The following is a 20,538-nucleotide window of genomic DNA, read 5'->3' on the forward strand; positions in this document are numbered from 1 at the left end:
GGTTTACCATCACACACATTTAGAATGAAACAAGAAACCTCCATACTATGGGCTATTTTATTCCATCTGGTTGTAATTCTCTGACAAAGAACCACACAATGGCAGATTTGTATCCAGGCAGAATTCACTGAAATAAAAAATATATATATAATGTTTCCCTTTAATGGTTCATGGCATCTCATACACAATTTACTTTAAAAATGACATATAATGATACAATACCATATGATCAACATTTATGGAGTTTAATAAATGAAATGACTTAAGGGCAACTGTTAACTTCAAAGAGGTGTATTGGTGTATAATCCCATGAATTGCATTTTTCTCAAATTTAGAATCTCATCTCAGAGACCATGAAATTGTTCTTAAAGGCTTTCCCTGGTTAAATCAAGGTTCAATAAAAGAAAAAAACTATAGTAACTGAAATTCTGTGTCAACTAGGTTGGATGGTGTTTTATTTGTTGATCAGCAATTGCTTGTATTTTACCATCAGCTTTTTTGTGAAACCAGGAATTCCTTGGTGATAAATTCATGAGGTAAGCACCAGAGATGAGATTTTAGGCTTTGTGTGGTTGTTTCAATTCAGACACCATTAGTGTATCATCTCAAACCATACAATTTGCTGGTTACTGTATTTCAGTTTGCTGCAATCCATGTTGGTTTTGACTCCTGTCTGCATTCAACCCAATGTCCTCCTCACAAGCAACACAATTAAGTTAAAAAGAAGAAGAAGATGGAGATGGTTCACAAAGGCAGGTGAGCCTCTGCAGGGAGTTGAAGAAAATTAAGAGATTCTGACTGTAGATTACAGTCCTTTGGACTATCAGTTCGTCTGTGTCTTGCTGTCACATGTTCCAGATGCCTTAGTGCGTGGTTTTCTTGGGTGTCTTGCCAAATTTGGCATCCAGACCGAGACCTAGAATGAAAAAGTGCACAGTATAGTTTACAAAAACAAGATGGACAGAGAGAAAAAGGTGTGAGAAATATATACATATCACCCTCACCCACACACACTACTAACTCTCAGAGTATACTGTAGCTTTGATGAACAGGCTGAAGGAACAAAGACAGGAGAACCAAGTGGAGAGTGATGGCAAGAGAGGGGAACAGATCGAAATAGACAGAGAGGCAGAGACAAAGCTGGAGTTGACAAGTTTGTGTTGCTGCTCACCAAGGAACACAAGAATCGTGCCGACCCACTGCATCGTACTTATGACGTTGCCAAACAGAACCACAGAGCCGAGGATGGTGAAGAACTTCCGTGTGGTGGTGACGATGGAGCAGGTGAGCGGCCCGAAGTACACCACCGTCATGAAGATGAAGGTCTGTTGGAGGGAAAGCAATTAACGTGCGTCACAACACTGACGCAAAACATTCTTGTCTTTCACTCACACATGCATACACACACACGCACGCACACATGTAAAACCCACCTGGCCTAAAGCACTAGTCAATCCAAACAGAAGGATGTTGTAGAATATGCTGGGATGGCGGTCTGCAAAGCTCAGGAACTCCCATACCTCTCCTGTCCACAACACACCTGCAAGAGAGACAGAGAGAGATTTAATGAAAGGTCGAGTGAATTAAGATGAGCAGAGAATACGATTTTCATTTCATACATACAAGCAATTGCCGTTTCTGTTACTTCTATTTATTTATTGGACTTGGTAGGTTTTTCTTTTTGTACATTTCCTCCTGCCGATGAATCAGTTAACATGCTTACAGAAAATAAATCCGCCAACTTGAACTGAGCGATCTCTGAGATGAATAAATTGTGGGAAGAGGGCATCCCCTAGTGGCACAGAGTAGTAACAGCAGTTTGGTTTGCTCACAGGGAGTGTCAGACACACACACACACACACAAGAACAACACAAGGCATCAACACAAGAAGCTGCAGATTTTCTTCTATTCCTCTCTGGTAAAACCCCCACGTAGATGCTTCGAAATAGAACCGTGTTCTGAGTCCAGACACACCACTTGACACATTTGATGTGGGTTAATCATTGAAAACAATAGGCTGGTGCTTCCAGTGTGTGTGGAGTGGATCATTCTAGGATGTGGAGCTAAGGCCTGCAGGATTGACCGTGCCTTCTCCGCTAATCGGCATAGAGCTGTAAAGGCCACGTCAACAGAACCGCACAACGTCAACGTCATCTCCATGTGAGCTGATGCAAGAGTTTTGGCCTTGACACTTCAGCCGCCCCAGAGTGGACCGAGCGGGAGGGGGGCGTGGACTAGTCAGTGCCAGTCTGATATGGGGTAAGGAGGCGAAGAGAGGAACACAAAACACACTTGATACGCTCACGTTTGGCCAAAAGCTTCACTTCCTGCTTTCTTCTGTGCCAGAAAGGTTATTAGAGGGGAAGTTGAGAAAGATCACAGATAGTACGTAGGTTAAAGGTTTAAGAGGGAGCCTGGAAGACTCTATTCTCTTAAAAGCAGTCTTATTCCCTTAAAAGCACTCTTATTCCCTTAAAAGCACTAGAAGTGCTGAACTCGAGGCGCTGACAGGGGTGAAGAGGACAGTCCCTCCAAGGGTGTTCCAAATACTGTGTGCTAACTTGTGGGATTTAGACTCGATACAGTGATAAAGCTAAGATCTGTCCTATTTCGAAATATCATCGGTGTTATTTGTTAGGGTAATAATATTTGTCAGGTACCAGAAATTGATCGAATAGTAAAAAAGTTACATTATGTTGAACATGGGAACAGAGGTGGAATGAAATGCCCATTAAACAGACATGCAGACTCACGGCAGCACGTAGCTCAGGAGGTAGAGCGGCCGGCTGGGGATCTCAAGGTCCCCGGTTCAATCCCAGATCCCGGCAGTGTGCCGAAGTGTCCGTGAGCAAGACACTGAACCCCAAAATCATTTATGTGCAGCACGGTGGCTTAGTACTGTCACCACACAAGAAGGTGCGGATTTTGCATGTTCTCCCCGTGTTCGCAAGGGTTTCCTCCCAAAAGAGCGCAATACGAAAAATATACAGAAGTACAGATATTCTTCATTCCGGTCCCTGACCAGGACTTGGACTGAGCACTTGGTCCCCCCGGGCGACATGAACGATGTCTGCCCACTGCTCCTGGCTGCCCCTGTAGGAGGACGTCTTGGATGGGGAGAAATGCAGGGAACAATTTCCACCGCAGACCCCCGAGGTTGCGTATGTGTGTGTGTGCTGTGTCGCCGCGTGATGTGACAAAGACGCTCACCTAGTCCCAACACCAGAGTGGACCACATGTTGATATTGAGCATCATGTGGTTGGCGCTGGTCTGGAAGCGACTCCTCATATGGTCCTGAGCCACGCCCGTTAAACCATCCATCGTCAGAGACAGCAGCTGGGGCAGAGGGAGAGACGACAGCACTCTCAATAGTGTACACTAGGGCTGGGTATCGAGTCGAATTTCAAGAATCGATTCGATTCCGATTCACAAGGTTCAGAATCGATTATCACGATTCGATTCGATTCAATATCGATTCGGTTAGTGTTACTAAAACCTGTTTTTTTTTAATGAATTAATGAACTATTAATTCCTTAATTTATTCATTCATTCATTAAATAAAAGATCGATTTTGGGATTCATGAATCGATTCTGAATCATTTGATTCAGAATCGATTAATCGATTTTTTAAACCCAGCCCTACTCAAAACACTTACAGACACACGGCAATGTGGACAAAGAGCATGTACAAGGAGCAGACTTGGACACACAAACACAGGTCACAGACACACAAATGTCACACTCACCAATAGGACCTCCCCGAAGCCAAAAATGTGGTCGTCTGTCGAGGCGGAGCTCTTATTGGGTTTGTAGAGGAACAGGGCGACCCCACTCACGATCAACAGCACACACAGGTACTTAGCCAGGGGGTACCTCTTCCTCAATATCGTCACACCAAGGATCATCACTGTCCAATCAAATGCATATGGCTGAGGAGAGTGCATGTCATTGATTGTCTATGGTTCTATGCACATCATTTCTATCACTGTATGTACAGGAACAATATAGAGGGTAACTTCATTAAGGGAAGAATGTGGACCAGTGTGCACTGTATAATGTATATACAGCACAGTAACATACAGACACATTCTCTATGATTATCGATCGATTCACAGATTCCAAAGAATGGATTCCTTTCCGTTAGTTCAGTTGTTGTATGTTTGCCAGTGGCCCAGAGGTGCGATAGTTTTGCGCGTGGGGTGTGTTTAATGGTTTACTGTAGTCAAATGTAGCAGCTGGGTTTGAAAGGTTGGTGCTGGCTCCGCCCCTATGCCCATATTTGGTAGCTTTCTATTCCAAACTACCCCAAGAATGGAAAAAGGATAAAATCGTCAAATCACTAGAGATTCCCAGCCCCAATAGGATGTGATGTAGTAGTGTATAGTGAGAACACTACAACCTGTCATGTCATAGGGTAATTTATAGGGGAAGAGAGGCAGAGGTTCACAGGTGAAAGGTCAACTGAACAGGAAGACTGTAGAGGCAAAGTTTTATGGGGATATGTAGAACAACGAGTTATGGAATGCAGCAGTTGGAGAAGCTGACACTGAAATCCAACACAGCTGAGAGGCCCATCATAAAATATGAGTGGAGAATGTAAACTCCTCCCTAAAAAGAGATAAAGGAGAAAACATTATCCAACATACCTGGGATGGGTTTACAGGACTTGCCCAACACCTGAAAACACAACAATCAATTAGATTAGATCAGATTAAGTTATGATTACAGCTTCACACATCCAGACATCTAGTAAATAAGTACACTTTATTTATATAGCGCTCTTCACAGCACGAATGCACAGTGCGCTTTACAGTAACAAGTTAAATCAAACATAAAATATGCAATCCAAAAACACATTAAAACGAGAAACAAAAAAAAAAAAGAACATTGCAAGCAGCAAAAAGTATCAATTATAAATGACCTAAGGCCTGTCTGAACAAGTGGGTCTTTAGTTGTTTTTTTGAACATACGTTCTGAAGGTGCAGCTCTATCTAATAGCAGAGTGAGAGCTCCACCAAGATCTGGATACACATGGGGCTACGGTAAGATGAAATGGGGCTACGGTAAGATGAAATGGGGCTACGGTAAAATGACATGGGGCTACGGTAAGATGACATGGGGCTACGGTAAGATGACATGGGGCTACGGTAAGATGACATGGGGCTACGGTAAGATGACAGACTCACCTGCGTGGGGTAGTTGACGTACTGAAGGGCAGAGTTGCTGGATACCATGGCTCCGAGGTAGGAGAGAGAACATAAGCCATAGAGCCAGCTCCTGGTGTGGTCCGGTCGTGAGCCCTCAAAAAACTGAATCACTGATGATGATGATGATGATGAGGAGGAGGAGGAGGAGGAGGAATGAAGGCAACAATCAGTCAATACTCCAGATCTACTAGACTTCTCAGGAGGCGCGACCTTCCGGAGTGCAAAGACTGAAGGCCATGAATACATGGGTGATATACTCACAGATCCTAGCAAACACAGCGTTGATGATACATTGAATGAAGACCAAGGTTGTGGCGTAGCGGAACTTCTCCTTCTGGTCGCCCACGCCATATTCTCCCCTTGTTCTGGGTTAATGAGACGGCACTGAGCATCACACAACTACAGCTCACAACACAGTTCTTACAGAAATTCCCAAGTGGCGAAATCTGCCAGGACAGAGAGATATACATGTAGGAAGGCAGACTAGCCAACGTTTGTTGTTCAGCCAATCTCATATTCTATGCAACATTTTATATCACATCTATGTATCTTTGGGAACAATTTGGGTTAAGATTTTGTTATTCAACTTCCATTAGAGGCAGTTGAGGCAGACCGGCCCCCCAGTCAGAGAAAACACATGCCCTGTAACAAGATAACGCATACCATTAGAGTCATAGGTTACCACTGATCCAGTACCCTCATACTCCATTCTCGTTTGACTAGGCCATTTAGTAGCTTCACACGAATCTATTCAGAGCAATCTAACCTTAGCAGGGACAATTACGAACTAACGCTGGGCTTGTGCGTGATTGACTTAATGTATAGTGATTGACTTAATGTACAGCTACAAACGAACAGATCTGTGGGTTTGGGCTGTGGGGTTGACAGTGGCTAACAGCTGACAAAATTAACCCCCGCCGAACTTAACGTTAGCTACTTACATAGTTTCTTGCAATATGCCATAGTAGAAATAACAAACGAAGACTCCGCAGAAGCAGACGATGAAGCGCAGACGCTCGTTGTGTAGAAGCGAGGGCTTCCCCGCTCCCTTTCCCGAGGCCATGCTGTCCTCCAGCAGTCCTGGTATGACAACCGACACAGCTCCGCTCCCCGTACCCCGTAGACCCACGTCCCGATCCACTATCCCAGCTGTCACAACCCCGGAAATGGTGAGGCGGTAACCCAACCGGGCAATATGTCTTGATTCTTCCTCGACGCTTCACCCTGATGTCCCGAAGAATAATCGGTGTTGGCAAATTAGCGTTAGCTATATTTGGTACGACTATCAAAAGCCACCATCGGCAACTACTTTCCCAAGCTATCAGCTTTCGATACTGAATACATGATCCGATTCCAATATAGGGTTTATGTCATAGCATCCCATTTGGTTGACGTTTCCCTACAAAGGGGATAATAGCCGGTGTTATCTGAGATGTTTGCGTTCAGTGAATAGTCGCGTCAGAGAAAAATTGGTATAGGACCTGAGGTTTGGGGCCAGACAGTAGATGGATATGCCTGTCGTTTATGCGCAGACGAATACAACTAAAATGTTTCATATAGGATAATCACACACTGATTTTTGTTGTCATCCTTATGTATGATTGAATTCCGCAGAGCCAATATTATACAATTTAGTATCGATGCACACCTCGGCGAATAAGCTATGTTGAAAGTAGAAACGTGCGTACAATATGTGATTAATATACTGTAAGAAGAGTATACACAGATAGAGCTGTGGTTGCATAATTTCAGCCTAGTTCGAAAAATGTTAATATGGCATTCTTCACAGACTACTAGTTACCAAGGCTAGGGCTTTTCTCTGAATCGTCGCATATCCCCCCCTGGTATGTGTACGAATTGTATTGGTCCAAATAAGGCAAGCTAGAGCTGAATTCGACCAATAAGGAAAATGAGTTCTGTGAATGGGAGGGACTGGACAGCTACACGTGTCAAAGGGGAAATTGTCAACAAAGAGGTGCATCGGCATGGTTTTACCCAATCTCGAATTCACAATCCATTTTGTTGGTTTATTGGGATTAGTGTCGACCTAAATTCTTTACAGCTTTTAGAAATGTTTGGCGAAATAATGAAAAATAAGAACAATCTACAATTCTAATAGTTTGTCACTTAACATCCCCTATGTTCAACACAAGAGAGAAAGACAACTAGCCTATTCACAAATTATTTTGATTTGACAGTCACATATTTGAACAACATAACTTTGGATGAGGAACCCAGAACACAATGGCAACCTGAATATAGACATTGTTCACAAGAAGAAGGAAAAAAAGGGCACACAGGTGAAAACAAAATGAACACTTGTAGAATCTCATCAGTACACAAACACTTTTATGTATTTATTTATTTATTAGATTATTTGTCAGGGACAATGCAAAACATGGGTTACAATAATATTAAACACGAGACTCGAACTACGCTAACAAAGCAACTGTAAACCCTTAAAACTATAGATGAGAAAGTTTACCACAAGCAAATATCATTATCACAATGATAAATGAAAGCGAAAACGGAACCATGAACATCCATACTCAAACACAAAAATATTTTCTTCTAGATATATCCCTTCACGATCATACTTGGCCCACTTGGAATCATCAGATCTAAGTGCTAGTCATTGGGATTTTAACTGAATTCATCATGACAAAAACATCCGCCATAAAAAGAAAAATGAGTTTTTAATGGAAAGCAGACAAAACTATTTTGAAATGATCAGAATTAACATAACCTATAACAGATGCATGCCTTCTGAAAGAGCTGTGACACTAAGCTGTGCCGAGTTCAACCAAGTCATCTGGCTGGTGATAATTTCCAAAACATAACCAAGTTCATGGCTCTTTTGTCACAATGCTAAAGCGCTTAGAATGTCTGTCATCTTTAAACTTCTAGCTCCTTTTAGGAAGTGGTGACCATGGCAACATTGAGCGATAATGGATTGAAATGGTCTAGTCTAACTCATGTATAATATCATACCGGAGCCGAGACAAATAGTATAAAAAATATTCTTTACACATTCAAACACAATTCTCACAAAGCCGGTGCCTTGAAGTGAGCTGATCGAGGGCCCATCTGAGGTCCTGTCCAAAGTTCATACCGAGTCTCATAGAGACATCTCTTTAGACCCTCTGTATATTCTTTCTTTGTTGTTGATCTCGAGCGGATTGATCAGAGGAGGGGGCATTTACATCTTCAATTAAAATAAATTGACCTCCTCTTCAGTCTCCAGAAATACAATTTCACATGGTGGTTGAATCGTGGAAGGGTCCACTCAGGTAGCCGCCAACCACATGCCCTGGGCCCTGGTAGGAGGCGGAGCCATGCCCCGGGGCCTGGTAGGAGGCGGAGCCTTGACCCAAGCACCCGGTGACAGGTGAGACTGACAGGCCACGGAACAGGAGGTCCATGGAGGGCAAAAGGGGTTTCAGCAGACTGACGGGGCAGAAGGCAGAGCCTCCGTGAGGGGTAAAGTTCACCTTGTTGGGGTCGGGGCAGGAGGGCTGGAGGAGAGGCTCACCGTGACCCGGTGACCTGGTGGAAGGGAGAGGAAGGCTTCATGATCCAAATCAAAATACAGAGCTGTGTGTGTGTATATGTGTGTGAGTGTGTGTGTGTGTGTGTGTGTGTGTGTGTGTGTGTGTGTGTGTGTGTGTGAAATACATGTTTTCCAGTTCACTTAAAATACATGTAGTTATCCGTTTTGTCTGTGAGAGTCACTTATTACTCACATGGCCTCTTCACACACGCGCACTCTTTCGCAGCCCTCGGGCGGTTCCCTCTGGAAGGAGTAGGTCTTGTTGGGGCGCGGGGAGGAGGAGGGCCACAGGGAGGGGTCCACAGCAAGGGGAGAGGGAGAGGGGCACAGGGTCTCACAGTCCACAGGGTCTGCACGGAAGTCACCAGAACATTCATGTTGTTTGTTTGTTCCACTTTTTAAGTTTCATGGTCACGTCAGAGAAAAATGAGATGTAGGATCTGACGTTTTGAATCAGGCGGTAGACGGATATGCCTGGCGCCCACGAATACGACCGAAAATGTTGAATATGGACATACAATGCTCCATTCGCTCACCTGGGTCTCCCACCAGGCAGGGAGATTGGGAGGGAGAGAGGAGAGCCGGGTCCAGGGGGGCGGGGGAGGGGTCACTCTGGGAGCCGCTGCTGCATCTCTGTGCAGGAACGGGGGCCCTGTGGCCATCAGGGACATCCAAAATCTAAAACGGGAAAATCATCGGGGTGGGTGTCAGAAAAGATCAAAAGAGTGCACGATCGTCGAAGCAATGATGGTTTTACTTGATCCTCGGGGTGGTGGGGTGAGGGGGGGGGATACAACTGATCAACCTGTGCTTTGGAGTCTTAGCTGTCACTGTGGTTACGGGTGGGGATTGTGACACTACGAGAGAGCGGCCACGCCCCCGGCTGATCTACGGCGCCGGACGTGGCGTCGGCTGTGCTCACCTTGTGCTGATCCGCCTGGGTCTCGGAGACGAAGACGCCCTCCAGCTCGAGGTTGAGACCCTCGACGCTGCGCCGGAGCCGGGGGGCCAGTCTGCTCAGGGGCATCAGGGGCACCGTCTGGGGGGGGCAAACAAGCACACATGGGTATGAAGCAGGACAGGGTAAGTACAGTGTGTAAATAGTATACAGCTATATGGCGACAAATTAACAAACTAAAGGAAAAACCTGAATAAATGAGTAGAGACATGGCAAAGATGCAGACACTATGATAGAAGTGTACTGCATTACACAATTAAGCAATTAACCATGACACAATTAAGCAATTACCATACTATCATGCCTGGTGGCATGTATAATAAAAATGCTGAGCAGGCCCAGTTGACCTCGATTTTGTATGAAGAAAAGCAAGAGGGAAAGATTTAAGCAACTTTGAAAGAGGGTTCATTGTAAGGGCACAGGTAGCGGGAGCTTCAGTCACAAACGCTGCTCAACTGGCTAGAGTTTCAAAAGGTGACATAAGTGATTTCCATTCATGGGAAAGACATCAGTAGATGGGGTTGGAAACTGTAGTCGAAGTGCACATTCGATGAGTGATGGAAAAACCGAAGATCAACTTCCTCGTGTGAGAATGTCAATGCGTGACGTCATCAGACCGTGGCAGCAAGAACAGTCCGCAACAACACGCCTCCAGCAGAGTTCTAGCCTCGGACGACTATCCTGATCCAAGTATTTTTAAGTAACTGCCCTTTCCCAAACAGTGTCCAAGAGAGAGTTGCCATCTGGTTATGCAAAGTAAACCGTCTGCCGCGTCAGGTTAGCAGAGTGTCAGAGACTTGTGGAATCTATACCAAGGCTCATTGAAGCTGTTCTGGTGGCCCAACACCTTACTATATTGGTTTTCATTTGCATGTGTGTGTGTTATATAGCATATATATATATATATATATATATATATATATATATATATATACACACATATACACATACATACATACATACATACATACATACATACATACATACATACACATACATACATACATACATACATACATACATACATACATACATACATACATACATACATACATACATACATACACACATTTACATGCAGGCAAAGGTGTGTTGTGTATGTACTATATTGTGTATGTGTGAGTCTTTGTGTGTTTGAGTGAGATAACATTTCCCTGTGTGTCCGGTATTTCTGTAATAGCATGCCAGTGTTGGAGGCAGCTTGGTGACACCAGCTCCTAAGAAAAGCAGCGCTGTTTATACATCGCTGTTGCTAGCTCCTCTACTCCTCCCTCCTCCCTCCTCTGCTCGCGCTAGCTCCTCCCTCCTCTGCCTTAGAAACTCAGCTTCAACACCAGCATGTTCGAATCCTTGTCTTCATAACCCCCTAGCATACCTTTACTCCACGTTTAAATGGAGATGGTTTGACAAAACAAAACATTTCTTCTTCGCAGATGATAACATAAAGTCTATCTGTATGTACATCCCCTTGCACTTTAGATGTGATATGTAGTGGATCACACAAGATAGATATGTGGTGGATTATGTGAATGAAATTCAGAGATCTAAAAAAGGTGCAGGATTCATTCAAGCAGACAAATGGAGAACAATGCACAACAGGCCTTGTTTTGAGCAGACAGAAGCTCCCGGGCTATCGGGAGTAGGGCTGGCTATCGAGTCGAATTTTAAGAATCGATTCGATTCCGATTCACAAGATTCGGAATCGATTATCACGATTCAATTCGATTCAGTTAGTGTTACAAAAACCTGTTTTTTTTTTTTTTAGCTGTAACCTTAATTACATGACTGCCAAGTTATGCAACACATCAATACTAGGGCTGGGTATCGATACTGATTTCCAAAAATGAATGAATGAATCATTGAATTAATGAATGAACTATTCATTCCTTCATTTATTCATTCATTCATTAAATAAAAGATCGATTTTGGGATTCATTAATCGATTCTGAATCATTTGATTCAGGATCGATTTTTTGAACCCAGCCCTAATCGGGAGATCATAGGAGTACCTGCGTGGAGCCTGGTGCCTGGCCTCCAGGTAGGGGGTGGGGGGGACGCTCGCCCCCCCCTGGGGGAGGGGCGTGCCGGGAGCGCTTCTGCAGCTGGTGCCTGAGCTTCGCCACCTGAGGACAGGAAAGGAGAAATAGGTCATGAGGGGTGTTGAGAGGGTACTGATGGCAGGGGCAGATCAGATCAGGTCACGATTTCGACGGCGAAAACCGGTGCCATGGTGGCCCGGGTTCGAGTGACAGCCAGGGCCGTTTACACCGTCCGGCGCTCACAAACCACGACGGCTTTCGCAGCACACTGACCTCCCGCAAGTGTTCCGCGCTGCCCCACGACGCCGAGCGCTTGTGCCCGCCAACGCTCCTTCTCCCCCGGGGCTCCTCTGCCCAGGAGCTGGGTGTCTGTGAGGGGTGGAGGAGGAGACAGAGGGATTCACCACAGGGACTCGCACCCAGCAGCCGGACACAGCAGCGAAAGGGACCAGGCTGATCGGAAGGAGAGGCGATCCACACTTTTCCCCCATTTCAACGTGTGGAGTTACGCTAGGTGGAGGTAAATGGTAAATGGACTACACTTATATAGCGCTTTTCCACCTTAGCGGCACTCAAAGCGCTTTACAATGGCCTCTCATTCACACACACATTCACACACCAATGGCGGTAGTTGCCATGCAAGGTGCTAACCTGCTCATTGGGAGCAATTTGGGGTTAGGTGTCTTGCTCAAGGACACTTCGACATGTGGACAGTCGGAGCTGGGATTCGAACCACTGACCCTGCGATCATTGAACGAACCGCTCTACCAACTGAGCTACAGCCGCCCCTAAAGGTGCATCGCTTGGTACTTCTCACTGTAAGCCTTAAGTTTGGTTTATACTGTATGAGACGAGCTGTGGCTCCTGGCCTATGGCTCGTAGCTCTGGGCATTTATACTCAAAATACATTGGCTCACTATCAGGTTAACGTCTAGGCTCCAACCAAAACACGGAAGTATAGGAGAACAATGTCTCATCTCAATAGCAACACAGAACGCTTGTATTCCCCAGGCCAGTTAACCAATCAAAGCCGTGAGACGTGATGACACGGTGTGAGCCGCATCGAAATTTCAGGAGGTATGAGCCAAGTGGCTCGCCGCCTGTGAGACGTTCCAAATTAAGTCCCTGAGCCAAAAAATCTGGCTCACAGGGGTTGTCTTACACAGTATAAAATAGGGCTTTAGAATTGAGCTTTATGGGCAGCTAGCACAGCAGACGAGCTACTTTTCTCTGGTTTCGGACACGTAATGAAAGTGAGAGCAGCACACGATAAAGTTGATTTGCATGAAGGATAGAAACGAATCCCCCACAGCTGTCTCTCGCTACAGCTGCCCCACACAGCTGTGCAGGCAAAAAAAAAAAAGTCTGCTGACAACAAGGGCTTCCACATGTTCAACTGTAACACACACACGCAAACCACAGCGCGGTATGTCACGTGAAACGCTAACAAGAGCTATGTAGCTTACAGTAGCCTACACACACACACACTCGTATATCTCAGGAGAGACACTAGCAAAAAACACAGTTCACGTGCAGGGTAACAGACGTCAGAGAACGCTGGAGCCGGAACACTCCGTGCCGCTGCGCCACTTCCCATGAACTCCCACGGTCACATGCGAGCGAAGGGGCGGAGGTGGCGAGCGCGACGCCTCGCGGCGGCGTGTTCCTACCGACATCGTGTCACAGGCTCCCGCTGCCGCCGCCGCCGCTCTACCCACGGGCCTCTGGGCGGGCGCTGCCGGCCGCTGGGAGGAAGTGGCCGACGGGTGACAATTCATCAGGCGCCGCCACGGTCGCTGAGCTTCCGTTCTCTCCTCTTCGGCCGCCTCGCGCGTTCAGCCCGCTGGCTGACCTCCTCAAACTAAATCTCAGCTCTCTGTGATTACCGCTCCCTGTCCCCTGCGACGTGTATGCCTACGTATGAAGCTCCGGACGGGTCTCGGCACTCAGCCAGAGCGCAGAATTCTCCTTGCTCCTCTCTCGCTCCTCAACGGTGGTCAGAAATATCTCCCTCGAGTTCCACTGTAGTGTCATGACGAACTCCGGCAGGGAGCGGCAAACTTAAATATAAAACACTGACGCCATCTTCCGTGGCTATATAAGTCGTAGAAGGACACCAGTCAGTCACACAGCGAGGGCGGTGTACAGTTACGGCCCCCAAAACATGAACAGGGAGATCAGATCCTGGGATGTGAGCCTATAAAAAGACCTCAAGGAGGTGAGCGAATGATCTGGAGGACATGTCTAATGTTGCTGTGGGCGGTTTAGCCTTGTGTTTTACAAGGTTTACGCTGTGCGTGTGTGTGTGTGTGGGGGGGGGGGGCTATGGGAAAGGCAGGCAGTGTGACTACTCCAGAAAGGAGATAATGGCGGACAAAGGAGACAGTTCAATATCATCTTAAGTAAAATGGAGAAAGTATGCTATTGGTGGAGGGGGGGGGGCTTGCAGGGATCGGGGGGGTCAGGAGGGGTCAGCACTGCACAATGGAGAGCTGGGGGTCTGTTCAGTTGGAGCCGTGTCAGTACTGAAGATGCAGAGCGGTTATGCTAGCTGGGTCTTTGTGCTCTTAAAGGGGGGTAGGTACAGAAGCGAGGGGGGGGGGACAGCAGAGGAAGAGGACAACAGAACAACCCTTTCCACTTGGCTGCCTTCCCCTGAAAGAGCTACAAACTGGAACCAGCCTGACGCCTGTGGAGCCGACTGCAGATGCCCTCAGTTAGCCCTTTTCCACCAAAAGAACTCTGGTTCGTGAACCGGTTCGTTTCAAAATTCCTGGAACCTTGGTTCTGTCCAGAGAACGGGCCCGTGTTTCGACCAGTTTTGAGCCGAACCGTTGTACGCCAGCCCACGCCCATGATGTCGTCACGGTTCGCACTGAAAAACCTACTATTTTGTGGTGCCGGTTCGGAACCAGCTTTCGGGTTTCCGAACTCATTTCTTTTTGGTTGAAATGCTCGGAACCATTCAAAATTAGGTTCGCGAACCGGCACCCTCCTGGTGGAAAAGGCCTGTCTGTGAATCCTCACTACAAACAAACTATCGGGTTAGCAGCGTACGTCGTACCTTCCTAACGATACTTCACTGTCTCGTTAGACGCTCAGTTCGAGAAGCGTCGGCTACGTAGATTTTTTTTCTTCCCCCCTTTTCTTTTTTCTAAGCAGAGTGGGCAGTCCAGGGTTTCACAGATACAGGGAGAACAGCACAGAAACCAGAAGCTGGAGATACCGGAGCAGAATGCGATCACCTGCTGACTGAGCAGGCGTGTGTGTTTGGCACGTCGAGACTTGAAAATTACCAGAAATGCCCTCTGGGGACATTTCAGTCTTGATCAATCATGATACATCACTTATCTTTAATTGCATCACGGTGTTACTGACGTGTTGACTCTCGGCTGTATTGCGCAGGAACCAACCTGTGTAGCTTTGTCGTTGACACAGCTGACTCCCAGGCTCTCGGTCTCCTTGGGCCACTGGCCCTGCAGATATGGACCAACGATGGCATCCAGAGATAGAGTTCGGCGAATGGTTGGCTTGGGTGGCCGAGACTTGGTCCTGTCCACTAGTGAGAACATACACAAAGACAAATATATTACCTTCTGGTATCTAGAATCAGTAGAATTCTTGGTCTTATTAATCGTGTCTCATCCTTATTATTTTATACTGGCCTAGTGTGATAATGGTCTGGCAAACTCCTGCCTGTGCTATCAAATCCAGTTAATAACACCAATACAAATCGTCACATCATAAAAGAGGCTCAAAGCTAGATCACAAAATGGCCTCCACCCCAACCCCCCTTCCTTTCCTGTCATAGGGCTTCATGAGCATGTAGCCTAGTACAAACTAGGTGTGGGGGTTGGCAAGTCAACACGGTGTAATCTCTGGCAGGTGTGATCCAAACCACTGAGCTTTTTTGGAGCAAAGCTGTCCAAAGTAATGTTGCACAAGACCGGCAACGATTCCACCTCGGCAGTACACAGCTCCCCATCTGGGTACTCCCCCTCACAGATACCATAGACCCTCCAGCCCTCTTTCCAGACAGACAGGATGTATAAATAAACACCCGCAACAGCACTTGAGCCACAGCATTACTGTATCAAGGGGACTGTGGGGCACAGAAAAACAAAGCTCCCCTTTCAGCCAGGCCCCTGTCGCCCCACAACTGGCATATGTAGCACCTACAGCAGGTCAGAGGTCAAAGTGCAGGGGGTGATTCAGCCTTCAGGTTATAGGCCTACCTCAGGACATAGTTGGCTAGTTAGGTGAAGTGTGTAGAACTCATGATAGGCCTCAATGACCATAGATATGTCAACAGTTATGCAGGACATGGAAACTATGCAACTAAGGTGTTTTCACGAATAAGATTAATACGGATGGAGAATTATAGGGAATCATATGGGAATGTTGTTGACAGCTCTTACAGTAAACAGTAAACAATGTGGTCTAACTGATGTCAGAGAAATGGGATTCTGTTGCATGGCACAACTTGTGCACAACTGTTATGAAAAAGTAAAGCCCCACAATAGAATTTGCTATGATGGCCTACAACAGGCCTAAAAGCAATTGTTAAGGCCAATTTATGCTTCGACGTGTCGTAAACGTCTATCAGACACTTTTTTAATGTCTGGTTGGGGGTGTTGCAGACATGAGTTTTGTAAGGTCGGACAGACAGTCATTGACTGTCGAATAGTCTGACTGGTTGGCTCTATGAAAGCTTGTGAAAGATGACCCTGTGTCGGCTAGGTTGAGTATTTCAGCCTAGAGTGTCGGCTGAAGCATGAAATGTATAAAGTGTCTGCCGACATTTTTGTACGACACTTACGAAACATAAATTGGCCTTTAGTGTTTCTTTTTGGCCAGTAATGTTAGCTCTCAATTATGTTGTGCTGTCTTCAGTCAGTCTTCCACTGTGAAGCAATAATGGCATGAGGTCATTAAGAATTATTATAAAGGAATCATTCAGTTTTTCCATTGTCATTTCATTGCACTACATCATTAAGTGACAAAGATGACAAGGGGGTGTTCTCTTGTGATATCAAATTACTTCACAATCGCAGCAAGGTGTTAACTGACTAGGGAACAGTCAATGGGGAAAAAAGAGGGGGGTTTAGACAATCTGAGCTATATTAGGTTTGATTTATGCTGCCCATAACATCACCTACAGACATAACAACAAGGCTTACGACCTATAAAACACAACTACACTCAACTTCAGCACAGTCTTACATCATGGTAGAAAAAGGTGAGCATTTGAGCTATTTCCCTATAAAGCTGCATATTTACCCGTCTTGGCATCTTTGCAGCGCGGGGCTTTATTGTGAAGCTGGAATGGGACAGTGGCCCGGAGAGGTTGTGGTGGACAAGGAGGGTTGCCCCCCCGAACCGCTCCACTTCTGCACGACATCCCCCAACCCAAGTGCAAAGGCAGCAGACCACACTTCACAACTTTTTTTTTTTTAGCGACCTGAGTAAAGTTCAAAACAAGTACAATAATCGCTGCTTCTTGAGGTGAAATTACATTCAAAAACTGTATCTAAAGATTGAATTTCTATGTTCGATCGCTATTCAACATTATGTTTAGCGGCCTCACTCAGGTTAGCTAGTCAGCTTTCTTTTGTGATGGCCATGATTTCCTCTCAACTTCTTTCGACCTCAGAGAACGAAAAATATCTAATAGCAACAGGTTATATTCGTAGTTATTAAATATAACCGTCCTACAAATCAAACCTGCTTCTTTAGTATTGTCTAGAATAGATTATTACATTTTAGCTAACGTTATGCCTTACTAAATCCTGCCACTACATTATGAAAGAGCTGCGACTGCCTGTAAACTGACAACACAACTTCTCTCGTGCACAATCCACTTTAAAGGGGCGAGGCTTAGCCCAATTTCTGGATATGGTTGGTTATTGAAAAATACTACTGATCATCTATTGGCCACAAGCTGTGTCTGTCTTTCGAGGGTAAGCCCTCGAAAGTTAAAGGTACCTCCCACTTTTTTTTGTTAAAATCCAAACCAGCCGCGTGCAGCGTCCTTTACGCCACCCAACCCCCTTCCTCTATTATATCCCCAAAGCACAGACCTACAGTAGGCTAACGGTTATGTATTCAAAAGCGTTTGTTAAAGTTCAGACACTTGTGTATTTCACAATTTCTTCAGAAGCGGACGGTCCGACTCCTGAAAGGAGAGATACAGTGAATGAGACCCCCACCTGTTTTCCTCCCCCTCTGCCCAGGCATGCTACTCTCTTTCTCTCTCTCTCTCTCTCTCTCTCTCTCTCTCTCTCTCTCTCTCACTCTCTCTCTCTCTGTGGGCCTACAGCTCTGTAGAACAATTCGTGCATAAAGAAATGCAGTTGTTATTTTTATTACCCTCCCTGTAGTAGAATCCAGGATGCTCATGATAAGTATGAGACCGGTTTGATCTTGTGGGCGCCCCACCCTCCTCTTGAAAGCAAAGAGTCACAAAGGACAGTCCATGAACCAGTCTCTCACATTTGGACATCAACATCATCAATGTCGCAAGGTCAACACCATCAATGACTCAATGACGCATGGTCATTTTTTGAAATTGGGAATTTTGACTTTTTGGTATTATAAAGCATTTTGTCACTCATAACTTTCTGTATTTTACAACAATATCAGTCTTTCTCTTCATCAATCCTATCTATTGCAGTCAGTCCCAGAAACTCAATACTCTATACATTCATATACAATTATAGAACTGTTCGGCCATAATTATTATGGTTGTGTCTTAACGGGAAGAGAGAGGGAGGGTGCCCTTTTTAAGTCTGCAAAGGCCTGTTCCCTTTCTCTCTTTCTCTTTCTCTCTCATACAGTTCTGTTGAAACCATTTCATGCAGGAAATGCAGTCTTTTTTGACACTCCCTGTAGAAGAATTTAGACGTAGCCTACTTTGCATTACAGGTACGTAGAGGAAATTAACTTTAATTAACTACACTTCCTGTAGTAGAATCAAGTAGCCTAATTAGCATTATCATGCTCATGATGAGATCACACGAGATTGGTTTGACCTCATGAGCATCCAACCCTTTTATTGACCGCAAAAAGGGTTTTACTTCTCCGTATTTCTATGTATATGTGTATTGTGTTTTGTATGGAGGGCCAAGTTACTCAATATGAAACATTATTGTCATATACTCACAGGAAGCGTCACACCAAGTGGATATAAATATACCAGTATCCATAGACGCAGCTCAGCTTGCTTACATCAATGTACTGAATAATAGAAAATAGCCATTATGATGAGGTTAAAGACCAGGGTATCTGTGGTATTGTGGCACCAGTCAAGCAATGAGGAAGATGCAGCCTTTGTCTTCTGCCAGGGGTCTTCATCTGTCCCCAGAGCATGAACGTTTTTTTGTGGTCACATTTCACTATGACTGTACACCGAACATTACATGTGACAAGTAAATTAATCTTGAATCTGGTCAGTAGAAGTTTGGGTCCAGCTCCAGCTCTGCAAAAGCTCGGCAGATCACATGACGCCCCCTAGTGTTAAATGTCCTCAGTGCTCTGGACTGGAGGATCCTTGGAGAAGATATTGGCCGTTTCACTCAACAGAGAGCTCTGGGTTTGTCCACGGTCTGTCCAGTGTGCGTGACTGTTGTTAGATCTGGTTCTCTCTCTACCATAAGCTATCTATGGCTGTGAAAATAGTTACCGACAGAAGTGGATATGCACATCCTGGAAAAACTTCAAAAAACTGGTGCTGGACTAGAGTATATCCAAGTAAAAGAAGATGAATAAAGTTACGTCCACAAGGGCTTCTTCAGATAACAGGATCTTCATTCTGGGCACCTGGAATGAAGATCCTGTTATCTGAAGAAGCCCTTGTGGGCAAAACTTTACTTGTGTGCATTAGTTGGGGGTGAATAAAGCAGGGACAGAGACCTTATACTGTGTGCGGACATCATCTTCTTTTACTGTGAAAATAGTTACCACAGCAGGAACCTAACTAGTCAAGCCAATGGATGCCTGTAAACTCACTTAGGACAACCATGTCTATGAAATGTTAAAATTATAAAGACATTTGAATGTTACATCAAGAGATCGCAAGATGTCTCCCACGTAACAAAAATGTGTCTCATAAAAATCAGTCTCTCAAACTGGGAAGGCTGTTTATTGCAACAAATAGCATAGATCATTAAACAAAAATAACAAAATATATACAAGTTGAAAGAACATAACACTTGATTTATAAAATCAGACCAATAAGCGAAATATCAAGGACATAGTGACAGTTAATTAACTGCTGCACACATTTACACTAACTCAAACAATACTGGCTGATAACCCTAAGCATGTATACAGTATGGTACGCCAATTCACAGGCATGATAACCTGGCATATGGAGGGACAAATATCCTATCATTCAATCACATGCATCACACAGATATATAACTATACTATTGGCAACACTCGCTCAGTCAGCGTCCCATCCCTAACACATACAGATCAGCACAAGTCAGCCTGCTTCCTCATCCACAGTGGAGCCATTGCAGGAGCATGATAAAGGCCAAGAACAGAACCAGGGGCACACTGACATAAACGATACTAGGAGCAGATATCGGCTGTAGAGGGTGTGAATGAAATCCAAGTCTCACCAAAGTGTTTTGTTTTCCTACTTGACTGTTGTTCTAACTTTGTAGTTTGTTCTCATAGATCAGTCTGTTAAAACTACAAATTGTTCCTGTGTGACATCACTTCCCTGTCCTCTTCATCCTGAAACAATGTCACTTCCTTTTTCACGTTATAAACTATC

The 20,538-nt window shown here is 45.2% G+C and overlaps 2 protein-coding genes across 2 annotated transcripts; both read right to left on the bottom strand.

Annotated features, from left to right (window-relative positions):
- Positions 1 to 174: 174 nt before the first annotated feature.
- On the bottom strand, positions 175 to 6,591 carry slc35b1 (solute carrier family 35 member B1). The gene is made up of 9 exons (XM_084448937.1): positions 6,151 to 6,591; positions 5,471 to 5,574; positions 5,189 to 5,319; positions 4,649 to 4,679; positions 3,749 to 3,909; positions 3,212 to 3,338; positions 1,434 to 1,540; positions 1,172 to 1,325; positions 175 to 916 (listed from the first exon to the last, which is right to left on the bottom strand). The coding sequence occupies exons 1-9, from the start codon at positions 6,270 to 6,272 to the stop codon at positions 864 to 866; spliced, it is 990 nt and encodes a 329-aa protein (XP_084305063.1). The 5' UTR covers positions 6,273 to 6,591; the 3' UTR covers positions 175 to 863.
- A 1,050-nt stretch (positions 6,592 to 7,641) lies between these two features.
- fam117aa (family with sequence similarity 117 member Aa) lies at positions 7,642 to 17,528 on the bottom strand. Its single transcript, XM_084448931.1, has 8 exons — positions 17,037 to 17,528; positions 15,170 to 15,315; positions 12,030 to 12,125; positions 11,727 to 11,840; positions 9,682 to 9,798; positions 9,296 to 9,437; positions 8,953 to 9,109; positions 7,642 to 8,755 (listed from the first exon to the last, which is right to left on the bottom strand). Exons 1-8 carry the CDS (start codon positions 17,155 to 17,157, stop codon positions 8,464 to 8,466), a joined length of 1,185 nt encoding a protein of 394 aa, XP_084305057.1. The 5' UTR covers positions 17,158 to 17,528; the 3' UTR covers positions 7,642 to 8,463.
- Positions 17,529 to 20,538: the final 3,010 nt, after the last annotated feature.

Source organism: Borostomias antarcticus (assembly GCF_949987555.1).
Source record: "Borostomias antarcticus genome assembly, chromosome: 14".
Taxonomy (NCBI): Eukaryota; Metazoa; Chordata; class Actinopteri; order Stomiiformes; family Stomiidae; genus Borostomias; species Borostomias antarcticus.